Here is a 25,355-nt window from a genome sequence, read left to right on the forward strand (position 1 = left end):
CCGGAAATGCATTCCACGCTGGACCGCACGCCTGTGTGTGACCCAGAAGTATGACCAGTAGCTGCAACGTGGTGCAGAGGGAAGCGCTGAAGTCAGGAGCCACAACCTGCACTACCGACTGAGCTGAGGGACCCCTGCCCAGTGAGGTATCAGCCTGGAGCATCTTGACAGTGGGAAGGGAAGAAATAAAGTCCCCTCCGATCCCCCCAAGCTCCTAGGTAAATTTTTGTGCTGCTGCGCTGTCCTCTCTCGGGGCTCTGCCCTGGAAAAACACTGTGGTGAGGTGGAGGAGGCTTAACTTCTCGTGTGCTTTCTATCCCTAGCGGATGAGTACTATCTCCGGTCATGCTGTCATGACAGGGATGTCCTGGGAAAACACTATCTACCCTCAAAATATTATAAATGGAAACATCAGCTCAAATTGCAAAAAAAACACAAAAACAAGCCCTCACAGCACCATCGACCTATAATTAAAACCTATTCAATAGATATAACCTTGTCCTCCTGAATATATTATTTTTTTTTTTAACTTCCCAAGCTTGCCTAGTTTGAAGAAAAAGAACAAAACTTTACTGAGTAGTTCTCCAGCACTGCCTTGCTGCCACTGCATCTTTGTAGTCAAAGGTACAGCCGTGACATCACAATGATCTCAAGTGAACAATGTAGCCAATTAGGTTAATCTGTATTATTCTCAGCATACCCAGAGACCAGTGTTTGACTGAAGCAGGAAAATGCTATAGCTGTGACGTCCCCGCTGCAGCAGTGTCAAAACTGTCTGCGTCGGAGAGACTCATTCGTCGGGTGCAATAACTTTTAAGCAGCCTTAAAAGTAATCATTATCTGCAGCACATCTTCCGGTGTAAAGTTTAAAAAGGTGATGTGCAGCCAATTATGTTCTAGCAGCAAAGAACAATCTCAAAATCATTAAGACAGCCGCCTTACTTTCAGCTGATCAAGTCATTTAAAGTCTAAACCATGATTAGTCAGACTACAAGTTGCAAATGGTACATTCTCTAGATTTCGGATAGCATAAAACTTTTTTCACGTCTAGTATTCAATAAAAGATTTAAAAAATAAATAAAAATTTAGCAGGCCATTTGAAGTCAAAGCCTATCTCCATAGTGTGTTCCATGACAATAGTGTGAACTTAGCATTATTCTATTGTACATTTTCTTAACACTTTATTAACAAGTACCACCCTGTTTTAAACAAAACAAGTTTATTCTCATGGTATTTTGAACTAAATGCAGAAAAAAATGTCTGGCTGTTAAGTAGCAAAAATTGAACTAATAATACAAGGTAGCTAAACGTTGTTAAATATAATGCAAAGCGAAAATTCTTAATTGTGCACACATTTACTTTATAAGTATCTGATAACTACAAAACACATGGATAGTGTTAAAACTCAAATTAATGCATCTTTGAAAATAAAGGCATCCTAAATATAAGACATTTAAAAAAAATTAAAAACCTATAACAGTCAGCAAAAAAATATAAACTGCTCACATGCAGAATATATGTTATCTGGGTGCTTCAAAGTAATCTCATGATAATGTTCAAGTGAATAAAGTGAGACAGGGTAGCGGTGCTCAGACTGGTCATGTATTTCATTGTTGTTTATTGAAGAGTGAAGGAGATATTGCCAGACATGCCAAAAAGACATTTCACATTCAAGGGCCTGATGCTAAATAATGTCCTATGTCAAAACACATTATTTGGGCACTATGGGTGACCAAAACTAATAAAAATATACTCATATAAATCTGTGCAAAATTTATGTTTTGACCATTATACTTGAAAATGAATCCTATAGGGCAAATGTAGTTTTCTACAAACTTCTGTGATAATACAATATGGAGACAAATTTGTCTTTGACGATTATAACATCGTGCTAATTATGAACTCGACATACCACTTTTATGAATGGCATGGGGAGCACCATTTTTAAAAGCGTTGTAGGCCCTTTGGATACACCAGATCTATGTCCATGTGTCTTAAAATCCATCTACAGCAACCACACTCCTACTTAGTTGATAACTGAAGACAATGGTAAGCAGTTCTTCCCTACCCACAAAAGTGGATAATGGGAGATATGAAGGATAGAATAATCCATTTATAGTAACAGGCCAGAAGAAACATCCATCTTTCCTAGAAGAATCCATTTTAACATTTCCAGTCTGACTTCTGATGCACTTCTTTGCGGCCTGCAGAAAAACTGCTTATAAACGTTACTGGCTCCTTCTTAAAACAAAAATAAAGAAACCTAAACAGAAGAGGTAAGTTTATTTCATGTTAGTTTTCCTGATATAGGCCAACAGTAGAGGTCTTCACACAATACTCAGGAGATCTTGTAAAGCCTTCTGCTGAACTGGATTCAGCTGTGATACACATTCTGTGAACAGTCCTCCAGATGCCTGAAAATAGAAAAGTTCAACAGTGAAGCAGAAAACAACAGTGACTGGTATATGCAACACTAAGGGTACCGTCACACATTGAAATTTTCATCGCTGCGACGGCACGATCCGTGACGTCGCAGCGATCGTATGAATATCGCTCCAGCGTCGTAGACTGCGGTCACACGTTGCAATCACGGCGCTGGAGCGATGCCGAAGTCCCCGGGTAACCAGGGTAAACATCGGGTAACTAAGCGCAGGGCCGCGCTTAGTAACCCGATGTTTACCCTGGTTACCAGCGTAAACGTAAAAAAACAAACAGTACATACTCACCCGTCGGTGTCCTTCAGGTCCCTTGCCGTCTGCTTCCTGCTCTGAGTGCAGCCGTACAGTGAGAGCAGATCGCAGCACCGCTGTGATCTGCTCTCACTTTCCGGCCGGCACTCAGAGCAGGAAGCAGACGGCAAGGGACCTGAAGGACACCGACGGGTGAGCATGTACGGTTTGTTTTTTTACGTTTACGCTTGTAACCAGGGTAAACATCGGGTTACTAAGCGCGGCCCTGCGCTTAGTTACCCGATGTTTACCCTGGTTACAAGCGAAGACATCGCTGGATCGCTGTCACACACAACGATCCAGCGATGTCAGCGGGTGATCAAGCGACGAAAGAAAGTTCCATACGATCTGCTACGACGTACGATTCTCAGCAGGATCCCTGATCGCTGCTGCGTGTCAGACACTGCGATATCGTAACGATATCGCTAGAACGTCACGAATCGTAACGTCGTAGCGATGGAAATTTCAATGTGTGACGGTACCCTAAGGCTCCAATTCATTAACACCGGTGTTTGGTATGTCAGTGTTAATGAGGGGCGTGCAACAATAGGATGTGCTGAATTCATTAACAGGCACAAGTTGATTAATAAAGCACATCTTCGTGGCACCATGGCAGAAACAAGTCTCCAATTGTGGAGTAACATCTATGGTGTAATATTCACCTCTTCCAATAAATTTGGTGTAGCAATGACCCATTTAACTTCCTCTAAGCACCCCTTATTTTGGCAGAGCTGCTTGAAACTGGCATGAAAATACCAAAATTTGCAAAATTTTTGCACAACTATGTTAAAGGGTGACTTATCAGTATTTTCTCAATAAAAAGGACATAAAACACTTTTGAAGAGTCGCTAATGTTTTGTATACTGCGGAATTGTGCAAAAATTAGCAACTTTTCAAAATACTTTGACAGTTTTCTGGCAGAAACATTTAGGTGAATTGCCCTTTAAAATGAACACCAATTTCCTAGATAACTGTTAACGGGGCGTGGCTTCCAACATTATTGTGATTTTAACAGTCGGCTCTTGCAGTTATGCAGCGAGAATCTAGCTGTCAATCCGAATAATGTTGGAACTGAAATCTTGCCCCATTGACAGAGCAGGGTGGAAAAGAAGCCCTCGCTCTGTCGATGTGATGTCAGCATAGGCAGCTGGATAGCTGGCAGGAGCAGTCGGACGGCAATTAGCATCGTTGGGCACAACAGGCAGGTAAGGTAGGAAGTACCTGCCTGTTCCTGCTTAGGGAGATTTTTTGCTTTTCACAAAGTCCCAGATATCCACTTTAAATTTACATTTTTTTTGAAGTGTTTGATGAGGTTTTTAATTTTCCATACCGCTATAAAAAGGAGATACAGCAATTTTCTCACTGGCTGTAAACCCCAATACTACAATCACACTCCCTGTTTTGGCTTTTTAGCAATCATTGTTATTAAAGGAAGGATTTCAATGACAGATCACACATTTCCAATAAAAAGCACAGAAACCAAGTAGATGTCTTAGGGCTTGTTCACACGATCCTTTTTTCGCTGCGGATTTTTCAGGTCCTGATTTGTGAAAACCGCAGTGCAAAACCTGCGGTGGTTTTCACTGCGGTTTTCAGTCCTTTTTCTACTGCGGATTCCACTGCGGGTTTCCAGCTGCATTTTCCTATTGGTGCAGGTGGAAACCCGCTGCGGAATCCGCAGACAGAATTGACATGGTACTTCTTTTTTTCCGCTGAAAATCCGCGCTGATTTTCAAGCCGAAAAAAGGATAGTGGGCACAGCGGATTTCGTTTTCCATAGGGTAACATTGTACTGTACCCTGCATAGAAAACGTCTGCGGATCCGCAGCTGCAAATCCGCTGCGGATCCGCAGCGAAAAAAGGATCGTGTGAACATAGCCTTAATAGATGTCACAGCATGCCAACCCAACCCCTCTTCACAACATTTGCTTGGACTAGAGCATGCCTAGAAAGCTTTCCTCTAGAAGTGAACAAAAGTCAGTGGTCTACATTCAAGTGGTAGCTGTACAGAAAAGGAAGAGTCTACAATTCGATTTGGCGATTAGTGTGAAAGTGCAAGATTTGTGTATTTTTATACCATAGATAGGAATATGGAAACTTAAATGGTCATCTAAGCTTTGTTTCCATATATCAATAGTAGACATGAAAAAGAGCAACTTGATATCTCAGACATATGCTTTTCTCCTACTGAACTGATCTTTTACAGTGTATTAAGAATAGACAGACTTTCCCTCTACATAGATAGGAGATGGCAGTTAGTGCTCATAAGATTCTATGATGAGGGAAGAGCTAGGGCCTCTTTCACACTTCCGTCTTAGGCTACTTTCACACTAGCGTCATGCACTGCACGTCGCTATGCGACGTTGCGGCGCACCGACGCTAGCAGTGAAAGCGCTGCACAACGGGGGCAGCGAATGCGGTTTTTCAACGCATCCGCTGCCCCATTGTGAGGTGCGGGGAGGCGGGGGCGGAGTTCCGGCCACGCATGCGCGGTCGGAAATGCTGCAGACGACGCACCAAAAGACGTTACATGCAACGTTTTTGGTGGCGACGGTCCGACGCAGCACGACGGTTGCGACATGTGGCAATGCGTCGCTAATGCAAGTCAATGAAGAAAAAACGCATCCTGCAAGCACTTTTGCAGGATGCATTTTTTTCTACAAAACAACGCATAGAGACGTGCAGTGCACGACACTAGTGTGAAAGTAGCCTTATCCCCCATCGCAATCCGTTGCGTTTTGAAAACACAGGATCCTGCAATTTTTTTTTTTGCAGGATCCTGTTTTTTACACATAGACTTGTATTAGCGATGGATTGTGACGGATGGCCATTAGTTTCATCAGTCATGCACTGGATCAGTTGTAAAATAGCGGTCCGTCCGGAACAAAAAACGTTCAGAGGAACGTTTTTTGTTCACGTCGGAAAATCGGTCAGCGACAGGTTCTGCGCTGTCCGTTGTCGGCTATAATGGAAGCCTATGGACGCAGGATCCGTCGCTGACCGTCACACGTAGGAATCCAGCGACGGATCCTGTTTTTTTCCATTCTGAGCATGCCCAGATGGATTTTTTAGTCAGGGGAAAAGAAAAATCTCTCTCTCTCGGCAGCGCATCCATCATAACACTGGATGTGTTACCTACGTTTTAACGCTATTTTCTGAACATCCGTCGGTACGTCTTCCCGACGCATTAGGACCGGGACACTGCCGACGGAGGTGTGAAAGCAGCCTAAGGAGACACCGCTGCAAATTTTCTTGACAGAACAATTAAACTTGACATACTCCATTTAACGAAGACCAGTTAGAACAAAAATACCCAACAAGAAAAAAAAAAAAAACAGGAAGTCTTCAGGAGAGCCTATTAATGAGGAAAACACGTGTAACTGTAATTTGTCTTTTAGGAGTCGGAAACTTACCTGAACTTGTCGTACTACATTAGCAAGTCTTTTGCCACATAAGTCTTCATTTTTAACAGATTCATGGACTCCTCCATCTGCTATAATACTAAATATTCTTGGTAAATTTGAGTTGTTAGGTCCTAGCACAATAGGATTATTACTGTGAATATTAGAAGAAAAAAACTCATTAGATGGATGTATTTTAGTTTGACAAATCAATGCAACTCTAAAACGGTCACTTCATACTATGCATTACATTAATACAGTAGATTACTCGAATAAAATTATTGGTTGCCTGGAGACAATCTGGGTTTAGAAAGACTAAGCTTTTGTTTTGCAAGTAATAACCATCTTTAACACATGCTGAAATCTACTAGTTATTCAAGACACATTGTTTATGGACCGAAGATGGTCTACAGACAGAAAAAAGTAGGTTACGGTACAAATTAGGTAGATGGCAACATACGATATTAAGTTTATTATTTTGACATGCATTAGAGATTTAGGCAACATGAAAGGTATGCTTTAAAATTTTACCTTTCAAGAAGATCACAAAGAAAGTTAAAAGTATGAACAGCTTCCTCTTTGTCTTCATGCAATGGGAGCCATGACAGCCAATGAGGCAAAACTTCATCCACATTAACGCAATCTGGTCTGTATTTCATTATCTTTCCTACAGCGGAGATGCAATTTTCTGTTGCATTGATATTCTCTTTGGTTTTTGAGTCAGGGGCCTGTATGACCCCAACAAGAAGCGGGACGGCTTCTAAGATTTAAAAAAAATATATATATATATATATATAAATAATAATACACAAATTTACTAAAAATATAAAACAAAAAATACACATGTGCATTTGGAATGAAAAACATACCTGTACAGAAAGGGCGATAGTTATCACCACCAAACTGTGCCATCACACCAACACCATAAGCAGCCGCCTGACGAACCTCTGGACTATTGTCACAGATCGACTGTAGTAAAGGTCTCAGGAAGTATTCAGCATATTGGAAGGAAGTCGGACTACAGTGTTCAATAATGTCATCAAAAATACAAAGTCCCCATTGTCTGTCTGGCCACGGCCGATGAGGACACTTAAAAAATAAATAAACACTCTTTACCTTTATTTTTTGAAGCAATGTAAGCTAATAACATACATCAAGACCAGCTGGTTTTGAGAGGTGTTTGAGTCAGATGCTTATAATTCATGAAGAGACACACACCTCTTCAGGAATCAAGACTGTCGGAAGAGTGGTGTGCCCTTCACTGTAAATCCTATTAGTCCCTGATGGAGTAAAATTTGCAGCGTAGTGAATGCCGCTGCTCATCATGAATTTGAGAAGTGGAGGTTGCCATGCCCCAGCTTTGCCTTTTTGTCAGAGCTGGACAAAAATGGCATAAAAATACAAAGCTACAAAATTTTAGCAAAGCCTTAAGCTGTGCCAAAATATTGAAATTTTTCAAATATTTTCACGCCAGAATACAGGCATAAAAGCTTTGATGAACCAGGCACTATATGTGCTTTTTACCCTCCAAACTACTTAGGGCAACATTTTCTATTAATCTTGTTTAATCCAACATGAGGAATAGATCTGTAACAATGGTTAAGAAGATATAATGCAAAGAGTTATTCTGGCTCTGCACACTTTCCATGTCAGGTGGTGAGTGGAGTCTGTGACATCTCTTCTACTGACACCTGTCCTAGTCATCTTCAAAATGATAATGAAAACATCATTTAGCTGGCAACATTACAATAATAATTTGTCAAAATATCACAAAACTAGAAGAATCCAGAATGAACTTACAATTAAGTTAACAATTAATGGCAGCAACTGTTCAAACCATGGAAGCACCTTCTCTTTGTAGCTACTGAATATGGAGTGCAAAATGTCTGCGACTTTAGTTAGAATATAAACATCGTTGTCATCCTGTGGAGATGAAACAGATACATTTAGCAAACAATTATGAAAATGTTAATATATATCAGATGGATTAACCCCAGTGATTTTTTTCTTCAAACACCATTCACAGTGCATTATAATACATAGTAATTTAAAGCCTTATGGTCTTGTCAGTCATAACACTGAGCCAGCCTATAAGGCAATTAACTAATAGACACGTACCAATGGCTTCCCTTCCTTTACTGATTGCAGGATCTGTGTGTTTAAAATGCCATGATTCCTCTGATGCAGCCATGTGAAGAAGGCACCACAGCTGTGTATTACAGCTATGGTCTTTCTGCTGATCGCACAGAACCATAAGGCCATGTTCACACGTTCCTGATTTCCCTGCTGTTTTTCTGCACTAAAAACCGCAGCTCTTGGCAGAAAACGCAGGTGCGGTTTTTGGTGCGTTTTCTCTGCAGATTGTCTGTGTTTGACACAAATAAAGCTTTAACTGCAGTGGGGAAAAAAAAAAAAAAAAGAAATTATGTCATTTCCTTGTCCAACCCTTTTCTTCTTCCATCCTCCATTTTGGGACTAAACACCAAAATGAGTGGACGTGTTTTGAATGACAGCGCTCCGCAGAGTGCTGAGCGTAGGCCAGATCACAGCCCGTCCTTTTTTTGGTTGATTTTGGACGCAGCAAAAATGCAACTTGCTGCGTCCTCTGTGCCCGGACGCGGGCGCCGCAGTGACGCATGCGTCACAAAACGCAAGTGCAACGCATGTCCATGCGCCCCCATGTTAAATATAGGGGCGCATGACGCATGCGACGACGCTGCGGCGCCCGACGCTGCGGCGCAGACCGCAAATGTGAACGTAGACTTAGTGCCACGTATCACATATTTAAGTGCAACGTATTTAAGTGCCACGTATCACGTATTTCAGTGCCACGTATTTCAGTGCCACGTATCACGTATTTAAGTGCCACGTATTACGTATTTCAGTGACACGTATCACGTATTTCAGTGCCACGTATTTCAGTGCCACGTATTTAAGTGCCACGTATTTAAGTGCCACGTATTTAAGTGCCACGTATCACGTATTTCAGTGCCACGTTTTTAAGTGCCACGTATCACGTATTTCAGTGCCACGTATTTAAGTGCCACATATCACGTTTTTAAGTGCCACGTATCACGTATTTCAGTGCCACGTATTTCAGTGCCACGTTTTTAAGTGCCACGTATCACGTATTTCAGTGCCACGTATTTAAGTGCCACGTATCACGTTTTTAAGTGCCACGTATTACGTATTTCAGTGACACGTATCACGTATTTCAGTGCCACGTATTTCAGTGCCACGTATTTCAGTGCCACGTATTTAAGTGCCACGTATTTAAGTGCCACGTATCACGTATTTCAGTGCCACGTATTTCATTGCCACGTTTTTAAGTGCCACGTATCACGTATTTAAGTGCCACGTATTTAAGTGCCACGTATCACGTATTTCAGTGCCACGTATTTCAGTTGCACGTATCACGTATTCAAGTGCCACGTATTCAAGTGCCACGTATCACGTATTTCAGTGCCACGTATTTCAGTGCCACGTATTTCAGTGCCACGTATTTCAGTGCCACGTTTTTAAGTGCCACGTATCACGTATTTAAGTGCCACGTATCACGTATTTAAGTGCCACGTATCACGTATTTCAGTGCCACGTATCACGTATTTCAGTGCCACGTATTTCAGTGCCACGTATTTCAGTGCCACGTATTTCAGTGCCACGTATTTCAGTGCCACGTATTTCAGTGCCACGTATTTCAGTGCCACGTATCACGTATTTCAGTGCCACGTATCACGTATTTCAGTGCCACGTATCACGTATTTCAGTGCCACGTATTTCAGTGCCACGTATTTAAGTGCCACGTATTTAAGTGCCACGTATTTAAGTGCCACGTATTTAAGTGCCACGTATCACGTATTTAAGTGCCACGTATTTCAGTTGCACGTATTTTTGCTATTGTAAGGTGGCATTAATCCCGGTTAATAATGGAGAGGTGTCAATAAGACGCCTATCCATTATTAATGCTATTAAAATGATCAAAAAAATATAGGGGGACCCCCCCCCCCCCCCCAAAAAAAAAAAAAAATGACATAGGGTCCCCCTATATTTTTAGGCCAGAAAGGCTAGGCAGACTGCTGCGGGCCAATATTTGTGGCCTGGGAAGGGGTTAAAATACCCATGGCTGTTCCCAGGCCATGAATATGAAGCCCACAGCTGTCTGCGTAGCCTTTCTGGCTTAGAAATAAAGGGAGAGCCCCCCCCAAAAAAAGTGTTGGGGTCCCCCTATATTTTTAGGCCAGAAAGGCTACGCAGACAGCCATGGGCTTATATTCATAGCCTAGGAAAGGGGCCATGGATATTTGCCCCCCCCCTGGCTACAAATATAAGCCCGCAGCCGCCCCAGAAAAGGCGCATCAAAATGATGTGCCAATTCTGGCACTTAGCCCCTCTCTTCCCACTCCCTGTAGCGGTGGGATATGGGGTAATGAGGGGTTAATGCCACCTTGCTACTGTAAGGTGGCATTAAGCCCGGTTAATAATGGAGAGGCGTCAATAAGACGCCCATCCATTATTAATCCAATGAAAGGGTTAAAAAAAAACACAAACACTAGAAAAAAAATATTTTAATGAAATAAAGACACCCACTTTTTGACCATATTTTATTGTACGCTCAATCCGTCCTGAAGACCCTCGACCTGAAAAAGACGCAAAATAAAAAAACAAATTCATACTCCCTGGCCCTGTCCGCAGAAATCCATCGAGGGTCCCACGAAGATCTTCCATGGAGAACAGACACATCCAGAGATATGTCTGCTCTCCACGGCTGCAGCAACACACTGACAGGAGCCATAGTTCCTGTCGGTGTGTCACTGCGCATGCGCGAGTGAGTTTACCGGCGGTCATTGACCCCGGCACTCTCGCTTAACGGCAGTGCTGCGTGGGAAAGTTCAACGCAGCTGTACTGCCGTTAACCGAGACGCCGGAGCCATTGAACTCCGGAACAGTACGCGACACACTGCTAGGAGCTTCGCTCCTGGCAGTGTATCGCCGGAGAGCAGCCGATCGGCGTGGGACACTCGTTTTATGGATTCTGCGGACAGGGAGTATGAATTTGATTTTTTATTTTGGGATTTTTTCTAGGGGATCGAGGGCTTCGCCTACCAGTGTGCTGTTGGCGAGTATATACTCTGTGTTATATGTACTGTGTGTCATGTATGTGTATTGTGTGTGTTTTGTGTAACTTTACAACTGCGCTAAGTCGCCGGACACAGGGACAACTCTCCCATCCTAATACTGGATGGGAGTAGTAGTCCCATATGGCGACTTAGCACAGTGGTGGCACTAGCGTCGCATGGGGACACACACACACACACACACACACACACACACACACACACACACACACACATAGACACACACACACACACCAAATCTATCAAACAGCCGACATCGATCCCCATGCGACGGTATGCCTCCGTCACTTCGGAACACACTCCGCCCACGCACTTCCGCCGACGCACTTCCGCCCGCTTCCCCGCACTTCCTGCTGCAGCGGTTTCTCCACCCATAACCGCAATAAAACCCGCAGATATATTTTTGATCTGCGGGTTTTACTGCGGGTTTGACCTCACAATGGAGGTCTATGGGTGCAGAACCGCTGCAGTTCCGCACAAAGAAGTGACATGGTCCTTTTTTACCGCAGCTATTCAGCGCGGCTTTTTTAGTGAATTTCTGCATCATGTGCACAGCGTTTCCTGTTTTCCATAGGGTTACATTGTACTGTACCCTGCATGGAAAACAGCTGCGGACCCGCAGCGGCAAAATCGCTGCGGTTCCGCGGTAAAAAACGCATTGTGTGAACATGGCCTAAGAGGACGGGATATCAAGGAGTTAAAATATCCAACTATGTTAACAAGCATTTACAGAGTAGAGCTGCAAGACACAAAGGTCCTGATTCATCAACACAGGTTTTGTTCATGCCAATCTTGTTGATGGGCTGGAATCCGATGGCCCCCATTCATGCAGAAGAGCATGCTTCTTCATGAATCTGGACAGTTGGTTGAGTGGCGTTCACCTCTGTGTTCGTCTCACCACAAATCTTACTTCTTGCCTAGAGCCCCTCTACTAGCCAGATCAATTTGCATATTTAATTTCCCAGAGGAGAATGAATGGCTTAAGTCTCCTCCCTCTGGCATGCCTGGCATGACATGTTAAGGTACCTTCACACGAAGCGACGCTGCAGCGATGGCGACAACGATGCCGATCGCTGCAGCGTCGCTGGAGAGCTGTCACACAGACCGCTCTCCAGCGACCAACGATGCCGAGGTCCCCGGGTAACCAGGGTAAACATCGGGTTGCTAAGCGCAGGGCCGCGCTTAGTAACCCGATGTTTACCCTGGTTACCAGCGTAAAAGTAAAAATAACAAACAGTACATGCTCACCTGCGCGTCCCCCGGCGTCCGCTTCCTGTACTGTGTGAGCGCCGGCCCTAACAGCAGAGCGGTGACGTCACCGCTGTGCTTTTACTTTCACTTTAGGGCCGGCGCTCAGTCAGAGCAGGAAGCGGACGGCAGGGGACGCGCAGGTGAGTATGTACTGTTTGTTTTTTTTACTTTTACGCTGGTAACCAGGGTAAACATCGGGTTACTAAGCACGGCCCTGCGCTTAGTAACCCGATATTTACCCTGGTTACCAGCGTAAAACATCGCTGGTATCGTTGCTTTTGGTGTCAAACCTGACGATACACGCCGGTCTGACGACCAAATAAAGTTCTGAACTTTATTCAACGACCAGCGATATCACAGCAGGATCCAGATCGCTGCTGCGTGTCAAACACAACGATATCGCTATCCAGGACGCTGCAACGTCACGGATCGTTGTCGTTCTCGTTGTAAAGTCGTTTCGTGTGAAGGTACCTTTACTCTCCACAAGGACAAACTAGACCCCAGTCCATCAAGAACATCTTACCTATCCAAATCAGATCTTAATACTTTGCACTGACGAGGGGCAATACCCCAGTGTCTGCAAACTGAGATCCTGGTTTGGCTTTTATCCCAAGTCATATTGCAAGGTTTGTTGAAGGACTGATATTGACTTTAAGATCGCTGCTTCCAATAGGTGGCACTACACTTTTAAATCCCTCTTGCTCTTTGAAGAGAATTTGCATATTTAAGATAGGAGTAATATTTGTGGTGTAGTGACTTATGACTTTTCAAAGCTTTTTCTGCTAGAATACTGGGATAAAAGTTTTGATGACTTGGTCCCCAAGGTCCTATTGCTAAGGGAGGGTTGTCATTTTTTGCCTTGTCTTTCTTTATGTGATGGCAGATTTTGCGCCAAACTCAAAATCACAGTATTTATTGATTTAGCACATGCTCAAACATGCTGTGTTTTTTTTGTTTGTGGTTTTTTTAAAGGGAACCTGTCACCCCGTTTTTTTCAATATGAGATAAAAATACTGTTAAATAGGGCCTGAGCTGTGCATTGCAATAGTGTATTTTGTGGACCCCGATTCCCCACCTATGCTGCCTAAATACGTTACCAAAGTAGTCGTTTTCGCCTGTCAATCAGGCTGGTCTGGTCAGATGGGCGTGGTGTCTTCCCCCAGATCTTGCTTAGTTTTCCGTTGGTGGCGTAGTGGTGTGCACATGTCCAAGGTCCCGAATCCACTGCACAGGGGAGTGAAAAGAGCGCGATGTGCACTATTTCATTGGTGATCGGGGGGGGCGGCCATCTTCCTTTGGCCGCGCGTGCGCAGAAGCGGCGCTCTGCTGGCCGCGGCTTCAGGAAAATGGCCGCGGGATGCCGCGCGTGCACAGATGGAGATCGCGGCGGCCATTTTCCTGAAGCAGAGATGCGCAGATGGAGATCGCGGCGGCCATTTTCCTGAAGCAGAGATGCGAACTCTGCTTCAGGAAAATGGCCGCCGCGATCTCCATCTGCGCACGCACGGCATCCCGCGGCCATTTTCCTGAAGCCGCGGCCAGCAGAGCGCCGCTTCTGCGCACGCGCGGCCAAAGGAAGATGGCCGCCCCCACCGATCACCAATGAAATAGCGCACATCGCGCTCTTTTCACTCCCCTGTGCAGTGGATTCGGGACCTTGGACATGCGCAAACCACTACGCCACCAACGGAAAACTAAGCAAGATCTGGGGGAAGACGCCACGCCCAGCTGACCAGACCAGCCTGATTGACAGGCGAAAACGACTACTTTGGTAACGTATTTCGGCAGCATAGGTGGGGAATCGGGGTCCACAAAATACACTATTGCAATGCACAGCTCAGGCCCTATTTAACAGTATTTTTATCTCATACGGAAAAAACGGGGTGACAGGTTCCCTTTAAATTGAAAAGGTGACCAGATCCTTTCAATAAACATTCAAATGTTGCATTTCAGTCTTCAGCTGTGCAAAAAAAAAAAAAAAAAATTAGACATTTTGCACTTTATCAGGGTACTGAAGTGCATTTGTGCAAAAATGTTGCAACATTTCAGTGATGAATTTGGCTACAACTGAATAACCAAAACCACACCTATAAAATAAATAGACCTGAGTAAAATTAGCTTACACAAAGGGCTTAAATTAAATTATGAATAAGATGCAAAGTCAATAGAACAATTTTTACTCAAGAAATTAGGAGCAAACGCAATGATATTCAGTCCCCAAAATGAAGTACCCTTCCCTGCATACCACGCCCATGGGAGTGGAATGCGGTGAATATTCATTTCTCTTAAGTAGCAGGCACACGTGACCGCCAGCAGCTGCAGGAAGTCAGCGGCTGACACGGAGCTCGCTACTAAATAGCAATGAAAACTCACTGCCCTTCACGCACATAGTCCTGGCGTGCAGAGCAGTGAGTAGTCTGGCAGCTGTCCTTCGGCTTGTAAGCAGCACCCGATGTCCCTGCCATGCGCTGCTTACAAGCATAAACCAGCTGCTGGCATCGGAATAATAAGCAGGGAGGGAGAGCCAGGAAGGCAAGTGTAATTATTTTTTTAAATGTTTTCTGATGGGACCATGCATACCAGGATGCTACTAAAAAGAAATCTATTTATTATGCTTTGCTTATATAGCACTATCTAATTCTGCATATTCACTGCCCTACACACCCATGGGCGTGGAATGCAGTGAATATTCATTTCTCTTTAGCAATTTGCACAGGAGTTAGCCGCCGCAGCCTGCCTCCTGTGACCCACTGCCGCTCCCCCACATCACCACCAGAGCCGGTACATCCAGACTAAGACGCACCCCCCATTCTCTTATAGTCCGAAAAATACGTTATGTTTAGTAGCAAATTTGAGATGTACCTCATCTTGCAATGATTCTTCAACTTGTTCATCATAGTCTTCATCTTGTCTTTTCACTAAAAAAAAAATAAAATTCTTAATTCTTTCTCCCCAGAACATACTTAAAACTGTTTATACAGTAACCTACATTATATACATAGAGAACAGTGCCAATTAAAAACCTCTTAAACGTCATGTTACAACAATTTAAAAAAAACTAAAATAACTGCTCCGTTATGTGGACATCTAAAATAATCATGCATGGAGATACATTTATGTCACACTGGTTGCACATTTTAGGGTAAAATTATGTAAATTAATAATTTTAGAGCAATACCTTGTCTTAGTTCTTGGTTTTTAAAGTGCTCTTCTAGTTTGCTTTTCAGTATGCCTCCGAGTTCTTCGAAATGTTCATTATTTAAGCATCCATCTCCCATAACCTCAATACACTGAAAAAATAGAATGAAATAAAGTACAAAAGATCAAAATTCTTCTGGGTAAAACTGAGAAGGGAACAAAAACTTGGCAGATTGAGTAAAAAAAAAAAACCAAAAAAAAACAATATAGTTTTTCAGGGACACAGCACTGTGCAAAAGCTTTAAGCACCTGCAGAAAAAAATGCTACAAAATAAAAAGGCTTTCAAAAATAAAAGTGTTAATAGCTTATTTTTTTTATCAATTAAACAAATTCTCAAGTTGCCTCTTGTGCAGCTGAGATATGCAGTCTCCTAAAGGTAAGTGTACACGCTTAGTATTTGCAGCAGATTTTTTTCTGCTGCAAAAATCACTATTGGAAGAAAATCGCTGAGTAAATTACACATTTTTAATGTGCTTTTGTCCCCTTTCATTTCAATGGGTAAATATGCTGAAAGAACCGACATGCAGCAGATTAGGCCTCTTTCACACTTTCATTTTTTACAATCAGTCACAATCTGTCAAAATGTTGAAAAGACGGATCCTGTGCTGAATGTAAAAAATGGATGCACCGGAGACGGTTTTTTGATGGTTCCAGTGCATCCTAGAAGGCTATGTGCGCACGTTGTGTATGCGTCTTCGCCGTGCTTTTTCGCTGCGAAAACGCATACACAACTCATGAGAAAAATAGTAAAAAAAAAAAATAAAAAAATGATTTTCTTACCTTCCAGCGTCCCGCGGCCTTCCCGATGCTCCGTTCCCAGTGATGCATAGCGAGACAATGACCTGTGATGACGTAGCGGTCTAGCAAGACCGCTACGACATCAGGTCATTGTCTCGCTATGCATCACTGGGAATCGGAGCTGCCAGTGGCATCTCGAGCATCGGGAAGGCTGCGGGGGATGCCGGAATGTAAGAATATCACGATTTTTTTTATTATTTTTAACATTATATCTTTTTACCATAGATGCTGCATAGGCAGCATCAATAGTAAAAAGAGAGAGAATTTCCCTAATGGGAAACTCTTCTGCGCGTGCTCAGTTACAAAAGACGGAACCAGTCGCTGGATTCCTGCTTTTGACAGTCAGCGACAGATCCTGCCTCCATAGGCCGAGTTGCTGAGCGATTTTCCGATGCACAGAAAAAACATTCCTCTGTGCGTTGTCTTAGGCCTCTTTCACACTTCCGTCTTTTCAGATCCGTTGCAATGCGTCGTTTTGGGAAAAAAACGGATCCTGCAAATGTGCCCGCAGGATCCGTTTTTTTCCCATAGACTTGTATTAGCGACGGATGGCCACACGTCGCATCCGTCGTGCGACGGATCCGTCGTGTTTTGGCGGACCGTCGTCTGGAAAAAACGTTCAATGTAATGTTTTTTGTCTGCGTCGAAAAAACGTACAGCGACGGATCCTGTGGCTCCGTCGTTGGCTATAATGGAAGCCTATGGGCGCAGGATCCGTTGCTGTCCGTCAAATGACAGAATCCAGCAACAGATTCCGTTTTTTTACACTGAGCATGCCCGGAAGGATTACTATTCCTTTAATTTAACCCATTTTTCCTGCAGCTGCTGCATCGACGGATCAGTCAAAAAACAGGATCCAGTGCATCTGTTTTTTACAATCTGCACAGGATCCGTCTTTTCAACACTTTGACGGATTGTGACTGATTCTAAAAGACGGAAGTGTGAAAGAGGCCTTAGCCCGACGGACAGCAATTTTACGACGCATCCAGTGCATGACGGATGAAACGTATGGCCATCCGTCACAATCCGTCGCTAATAAAAGTCTATGGAGAAAAAAACGGATCCAGCCGCACCATTTGCTGGATCTGTTTTTTTTTTCACAAAACGACGGATTGTGACCGAAAAAGAAAGACGGAAGTGTGAAAGAGGCCTTAAAACAAAAACCGCTTACTATAAACTTATATTTATGGTGTCTAATGAAAAAAAATGAAATTGAGAATACCCATTTAACAAAATGCAAAGTTATTGAACAAAAGAGAAATTTATATCATGTGATGATATGGGCCAGCCCCCCCAAAGAGGCCTCATCAAATCTGTCTGGGATTTTATAGAAGGATTTGCACATCCACAGGAGATCTTTTCTTGGTTCTTAAAGATGTTTGGAACAAACTCCCTGCTGAGATCATTCAAAGACGAAGTGCACAGGTCTCCTGACCTCAAATCAGCACGCTCAGAGGCTTTTATGAGGGTGCAGATTTCAGGTGGGGAGACCTGCGGCCGGCTGTATGCACCACGGTCCGCGCTCAGACCATGACAAACAGGTGTTTGAATCTAGCCTTAAACTGATGGAAAGGGGTATAACATTCCAAAGATCAGCTTCAGAATGAGTTTTTGAGATGGTAGAAGGTTCAGATTTTGCAGGATGCTAGTTGAGCTTATGTTATTGGAAAAGTGGAGAGCATGGGTAGAGTGGTAAAGAAATGATGGGGGAGATTTAGGGGATGCAGCATTGTAGAAAGCTTTGTAGGAAAGTAGGTACTCCTAATTCCCTGTGTTTAAGCACGCTGTATGAACACAGCAGTACCCCACATCTTGTTTGTCTACGAGACACCACAAGTTACACCACACTTAAAGTTTATTATTTACCAGTAGGTGGCTGCCTAGATTATTTAAGAAAAGCTTCTGACAAGTCTACAACCTGCAGAAACCCTCGTTCCACCAAACCACTTTACGCACAGCTCTACCCTCACCTACTGTACCCTCACCCATCCCTTGTAGACCCTCACAGGCAGGATCCTCTCTCTTCTTGTACCAGTCAGGTGTTTTGCTTTATTCAAGATTATTGTACTTGTTTTTTGTTACGTAAACCCATTTTCACATGTAAAGAGCTATGGAACAAATGGTGCTATAATAAATAAGAATAAAGCTAGGTCCTTTTGAGGTCATTTAGGGAGCAATTTATTTATTTTTTTAAATAGAAATATTTAGAAAATTGTTTGGTACATGGCTACCCATTTTCTTATATGTAGACAGCCACATGCTGGAGTTCGGTACACTGAGAGTATGTTTAAATTGACCTAAGAAAACTTAATCATGTAATTGAAAATAACTAGAAAAAACACTGTAGAGTTCTAATACTTACCTTCGCAAATGAGTGCATTATTTCTGACAGAACATCAGAGTCGGGCTCGGTTCCAATCCCTTTAATAAGAGCATCACACATGAAGTGCCACATTTGGGTCAGGTACTCAGGACCACGCACTCGTGCACATTCCAGCAACAGTGGCATTGACTCTGCAGCAGCGACTCTTACGCGTATGGTGAAAGTTAAGGAAAGACTGGCAGATTTTTTACAATTTATTTTAACTCCCTTCATACTGCCAGAGAGCTAATCCATACACATCTCCCAAAGATATTGACTCCGATTCATCAAAGCTTTAAAATTACAGAAAACTGATGTAAAAAGCTTTGAAAAGTAAAAAATGTGCATTTGTGCAAAATACTAGCATCTGTTGGCGTATATGTGCCAGTTTATCTGCTCCGTCATCACACCACAGCTTATCTAGTTCACAATGAGTGGCGCTGTTCCCCACTCAGGAAATCTCACTCCAGTCCCCAATTTAATCAAGATTTCAAGCGAGGTGCACGCCATTTGTCAGATGCCCCTAATTCAATGAGAAGCTTGCTTCGCTTAAAGGGGTGGTCTCATGAACAAAGTACACTTTAATCAATATCTCTTGGAATTAAAAGTTTCACAGCTGGCTGTATTAACCCCTTTCTGCCATCGGACGGAATAGTACGTCCGATGGCAGAACCCCCGCCGCAGGCCAGGGCTGTGGAGTCGGAGTCGTGGAGTCGGGAGTTAGTTTTGGTTGGAGTCGGTAGAAATGTACCGACTCCGACTTTAAAAAAAATGTATTAATATTTCATAATTGAACTTTCATATGAATTTTATAAATTTCACTCAAATATATATGTTCTATCAAACTATGAACAACAGTGATAAGCAGTTCTGCTGGAGATAGAGACATTTCTTACTTCTTGTGTCACTGTTCTCCACTGTCCTTATCTAATCTTATACTTGGTTATCCTCATGCTGCCCCAACCCCCCAACTTACAATGTATGAAACTGAAAGTGAAAATGTGTTGCAAATTCTTAGTAGTAAAGCTCCTCCTCTAGACTAGATGTTTACTAGGTGTGCATCTTCCAAGCATCTCACAGCTACTACTCAGAAGAGGAAGACTGTAAGAAGTATTATCCTTTCAACAAACTTTGCATCAGTTAACTGTGAGTACATGAGGAGTAACAGTATTACTGACCACTATATCAGTTGTACGACCTGGCAATAATTTTGTACAATTGTTTTCAGGAAAAACAATTGTCATTTGGATTGTGAATGCAGAATTAAAAACCTGAGAATGTCGAAGCGTCACATAAAATCAGCTGTATTTGAACATTTCACCATCACCCAAGATAGAAAACATTATGTCTGTCAGTGTATGACAAATGATCCAGACGAAAACAAATGCTGTGAAGCCAAGATCAGTGCATATTCAGGCAAAGATAAAAATGCTCCTACCAGAGCTTCTAATCTAAAGAGACATTTACAGCGCTTTCATCCAGAAGTACTGAAAGCAGTGGATGAGAAAGACTGCATCCAAACCAATGAACCAGTGCCCAGCTCTTCCAGCCAAACAAAGGAGCAGAGAACTTTGCAGCCATCAGTTGCAAGATATTTTGTCAGTGACAAAGTTACTGTGACAATGACAGTAGATATATTTAAAAAACAGATCATAGAGCTTGTTGTAAAGGATAGTGTGCCTATTTCATTATTTTCACGACCAGCTTTTGTGTGTCTGAATGGGGAAATGGCCCGCAAGCTTGGTGTTTCTCTGGAGAGAGAGAGTATTAGAAAATTAGTAATCGAAGAAGCTTTTAAACAAAAGGAAGAACTTAAAAAAAAAAAACTCTCAAGGGACGCTTTCTGTTTCTTAAAATGGACGCCTGCACACGTCACAGAGTGAACTCTTTTGCCATCAATGTCCGATTTGTTTGTGACAAAAATGAAATAGTTACCAAGACATTGGCAGTAAAACACACCAAAGCTCATCACACCAGTGAGTTTCTCCAGGTCTTGGTGGAAAAGGTTCCGCAAGACTATGAACTTAAAAAAGAGCAAGTTCTTTCTGTCGTAACTGACAATGCTTCAAATATGATAAGTACTATTAAGCTAATGAATGAGAGTAATGATGGTGACCAGCAGCTAGAAGAACATTCTGGGTCCACAGACACAGAAATGTTTAAAATAGAGGAACACAGTATTATAGCTGAGGAGCAAACTGAAGTTGCTTCAGATGAACAGCAACATGATAGTTTAGATGATCTTGTTGAACCTGTGTCAATACGTTCTTTCATTCATCACATGCGCTGTGTTGTGCATACGCTACAGCTGGCTATAAGAGACAGTCTGCAAGAAGGACATGCTGCTGCACCAATTGGCAAGGTGAGAAAATTGGCTACTATTGCCAGAACCCCTAAAGTTGACTCAATTTTGAAGAGACGTGCTGGAAAAGGGGCAATTATTGATCAAGCCAAACGGTGGGGCAGTACTTACTTAATGATTCAGCGCTTGGTTGAACTGAAAACCTTTCTTGTAGACATGGCTAACCCTCAACTGACGCTAAATGAAAGTCAGTGGAATCAGGTGACTGAGCTAGAAAAATTGCTAGAGCACCCATTTACAGTGACTAAAAAATTACAAGCAGAGGACTTAACCCCTTCACCCCCGGAGCTTTTTCCGTTTTTCCGTTTTCGTTTTTCGCTCCCCTCCTTCCCAGAGCCATAACTTTTTTATTTTTCCGTCAATTTGGCCATGTGAGGGCTTATTTTTTGCGGGACGAGTTGTACTTTTGAACGACATCATTGGTTTTAGCATGTCGTGTACTAGAAAACGGGAAAAAAATTCCAAGTGCAGTGAAATTGCAAAAAAAGTGCAATCCCACACTTGTTTTTTGCTTGCCTATTTTGCTAGGTTCATTAAATGCTAAAACTGACCTGCCATTATGATTCTCCAGGTCACTACGAGTTCATAGACACCTAACATGACTAGGTTATTTTTCACCTAAGTGGTGAAAAAAAATTCCAAACTTTGCAAAAAACAAAACAAAACAAAATTGCGCCATTTTCCGATACTCGTAGCGTCTCCATTTTTCGTGATCTGGGGTCAGGTGAGGGCTTATTTTTTGCGTGCCGAGCTGGCGTTTTTAATGATAGCATTTTGGTGTAGATACGTTCTTTTGATCGCCCGTTATTGCATTTTAATGCAATGTCGTGGCGACCAAAAAAACGTAAATCTGGCGTTTCAAATTTTTTTCTCATTACGCCATTTAGCGATCAGGTTAATGCTTTTTTTTAATTGATAGATCGGGCGATTCTGAACGCGGCGATACCAAATATGTGTAGTTTTTTTTTTTTTTTTATTGATTTATTTTGATTGGGGCGAAAGGGGGGTGATTTAAACTTTTATGTTTTTTTTATTTTTTTCACATTTTTAAAAACTTTTTTTTTTTACTTTTGCCATGCTTCTATAGCCTCCATGGGAGGCTAGAAGCAGGCACAGCCCGATCGGCTCTGCTACATAACAGCGATCATCAGATCGCTGTTATGTAGCTAAAATGCAGGTGTGCTGTGAGCGCCGACCACAGGGGGGCGCTCACAGCCACCGGCAATCAGTAACCATAGAGGTCTCAAGGACCTCTATGGTTACAATGGAGGAGCATCGCCGACCCCGATCATGTGACAGGGGTCGGCGATGCGCTCATATCCGGCCGCACGGCCGGATGCGGTAGTTAAATGCCGCTGTCTGCGTTTGACAGCGGCATTTAACTAGTTAATAGCGGCGGGTGATCGCGATTTCACCCGCCGCTATTGCGCGCACATGTCAGCTGTAAAAAACAGCTGACATGTCGCGACTTTGATGTGCGCTCACCGCCGGAGCGCACATCAAAGCGGGGGTCCCGACATGTGACGTACTATACCGTCACATGTCGGGAAGGGGTTAATCTTAAGCCACATCTTCACCCTCATCAACTGATGAAGAATTTAATTTCGAAAAATATTTGGATCACAAGGACCGTGCAAAGCGTTCCCGCATAGAAGAAGAGTCATCCCCATCAAAGAACACAGCCAGTACATTTCAGCAGAATTTTTCATGTGCACTAAAAGAAATTGAGAAATTTGACCGTTCATCAAAATTAACAGTGCAACAAGCGATTCCTCTGTATCCTGACATTGTCAGAGATGTTGCCCGAGTGGTTACTGCTTTGCCACCAACCCAAGTTAGTGTAGAGAGGTTGTTCTCTGCTCTCAAAATAATTAGATCAGATTTTAGGGCATCCATGAAGGAGGATCTGACAGAGGCAATACTTTTTCTGAGGACAAATTTATAGATTTCTTCTTATTAACTGCATAACAGTGTTTATTGCATATTTACTTACAAGAGTTTAGAAAAGTTTATAAAAGTTATTTGCTATATTCTAATTGTATTGTATTAAATATAGTTTTTGCTCTAAGTAGTCTGATTACTTATATGATGGCGAGAAACTGAATAAGCACGATGTTAATATTTTACAACAGTAAATTTATTGTTACGAATTGGCCATTTATGAAGGAGTCAGAGTCGGAACCTGATAAAATCCAGGAGTCGGAGTCACAACTGTGGCTTACCGACTCCACAGCCCTGCCGGAGACCGCATCAAAGTTGGGACATGTCAGCTGTTTTGAAAAGCTGATATGTGCCCACAATTGGCGATCCGCCTGCGCCTATTAACTAGTTAAATGCCGCTGTCAAACTGACAGTGGTATATAACAAGCGCTTCCGGCCATCAGACCGGAAATGCGTGCACCGGTGACCCCCGTCATGTGATTGGGGGTCAGCGGTGCATTGGCATAACCACCAGAGGTGTCCTGCAGACCTCTATGGTTGTTGGTGCCAGATTGCTGCAAGTGCCACCTTGTGGTCGGCGCTCATAGCAATGCTGTAATTCAGCTACATAGGGGGCTAACTGAGCATCACCTCTATGTAGCAGAGCTGATCAGGCTGTGCCAGCTTCTAGCCTCCCATGAAGGATAGTGAAGCATGGGAAAAGTAAAAAAAAAAGTTTTTTAAAAATACGAAAAAAATATAAAAATATAAAAGTTCAAATCACCCCCCTTCCGCCCCCTTCAAAATAAAACAAACAAAAAAAAAATCAAACATACACATATTTGGTACCGCCGCGTTCAGAATCGCCCAATCAATGAAAAGAAGAATTAACCTGATCGCTAAATGGCGTAGCGAGAAAAAATTCAAAGCGCCAGAATTAAGTTTTTTGGTTGCCGCAACATTGCATTAAAATGTAATAACGGGCAATCAAAAGATCGTATCTGCACCAAAATGGTATAATTAAAAACGTCAGTTCGGCGTGCAAAAAAAGAAGCCCTCACCCAACCTGAGATCACGAAAAATGGAGACGCTACAGGTATCAGAAAATAGCGCAATTTTACTATATTTTTTTAAGAAAAATTCTGGAATTTTTTTTACTACTTAAATAAAAAAATAACCTAGACATGTTTGATGTCTATGAACTCGTAATGACCTGGATAATCATAATGTCAGGTCAGTTTTAGCATTTAGTGAAACTGGCAAAAAACAAACACAAAAAACAAGTGTGAGATTGCCCTTTTATTTGCAATTTCACCGCACTTGGATTTTTTTTTTCCTATTTTCTAGTACACAACATGGTAAAACCAATGATGTCATTCAAAAGTACAACTCGTCCTGCAAAAAATAAGCCCTCACATGGCCATATTGACAGAAAAATAAAATTATGGCTCTGGGAAGGAGGGGAGCGAAATACAAAAAAAGCAAAACTGAAAAAAGCTCTGGGGTTAAAAAAATGTTCCTGCAAGGAGATCATCTTATAAATGTGCTCCAGTTATGTACTGTGTAATGGCTGTGTCTAGCCGTACAGGGACATGGTCTGGCCACGCCACATCTGGGCAGGGAAGGAAGCAAAATAGAGTATACAAGCAAGTCAGAAGGGGTTCACCGCTGATTCTTTCAGGTAAAACATTTATCTGCCTGTAAAAACTGATTTTACCTCACAAAGAATCAGCTGAGATCCCATTCTGTCTTGTCTGTATACTCTATTTTGCTTCCCATTGCCCAGGAGTTGTAGTATGATCAGACCATGTTCCTGCACGGTCATACACAGCCATTCCAATTTGTTAGCCACAGTTGTGTGGAGAGTACAGTGGCAAATCATAACCATGCCTCCCCTGCCTTTTCTATCCCACAGCACAGGAGAAAGGCCCCAAGCAGGACTAATGGGAACATTGATCTGAGAAGAGGAGGCAACAAAAGTCAAACAGAGTTCACCAGGTAAAAAGCTACAGATGTCAAATAGTCACGTTTTAGTCCCAAGGTGGAAGATTGCTTTGAGCCTTTGTTTAAGCAAGTCTCTTAAAGGGGTGGTCTGATGTTAGACATCGATGGCATAGGTTAAGCTATAAATAACCAATAGGTGCAAATACAAAGGGAACATCATGTATTTCCAGAAAGAGGACCAATGACTCCCTGTC

The 25,355-nt window shown here is 42.7% G+C and overlaps 1 protein-coding gene across 1 annotated transcript in view; it reads right to left on the reverse strand.

Moving 5' to 3' along the window:
• Positions 1-1,202: 1,202 nt before the first annotated feature.
• The window catches only part of IPO5 (importin 5), a 101,029-nt gene continuing 76,876 nt past the window's right edge, over positions 1,203-25,355 (reverse strand). Inside the window, exons 19-26 of the mRNA XM_077297124.1 lie at positions 18,876-19,048; positions 15,695-15,806; positions 15,379-15,434; positions 7,931-8,053; positions 7,000-7,219; positions 6,662-6,890; positions 6,143-6,284; positions 1,203-2,414 (exon numbers count right to left, since the gene is read on the reverse strand). Coding sequence (XP_077153239.1) covers positions 2,328-2,414; positions 6,143-6,284; positions 6,662-6,890; positions 7,000-7,219; positions 7,931-8,053; positions 15,379-15,434; positions 15,695-15,806; positions 18,876-19,048 — 1,142 coding nt within the window. The 3' untranslated portion in view covers positions 1,203-2,327. The remainder of the gene's footprint in view (positions 2,415-6,142; positions 6,285-6,661; positions 6,891-6,999; positions 7,220-7,930; positions 8,054-15,378; positions 15,435-15,694; positions 15,807-18,875; positions 19,049-25,355) is intronic.

This window comes from Ranitomeya variabilis, chromosome 3, assembly GCF_051348905.1.
Source record: "Ranitomeya variabilis isolate aRanVar5 chromosome 3, aRanVar5.hap1, whole genome shotgun sequence".
NCBI classification, from domain to species: domain Eukaryota; kingdom Metazoa; phylum Chordata; class Amphibia; order Anura; family Dendrobatidae; genus Ranitomeya; species Ranitomeya variabilis.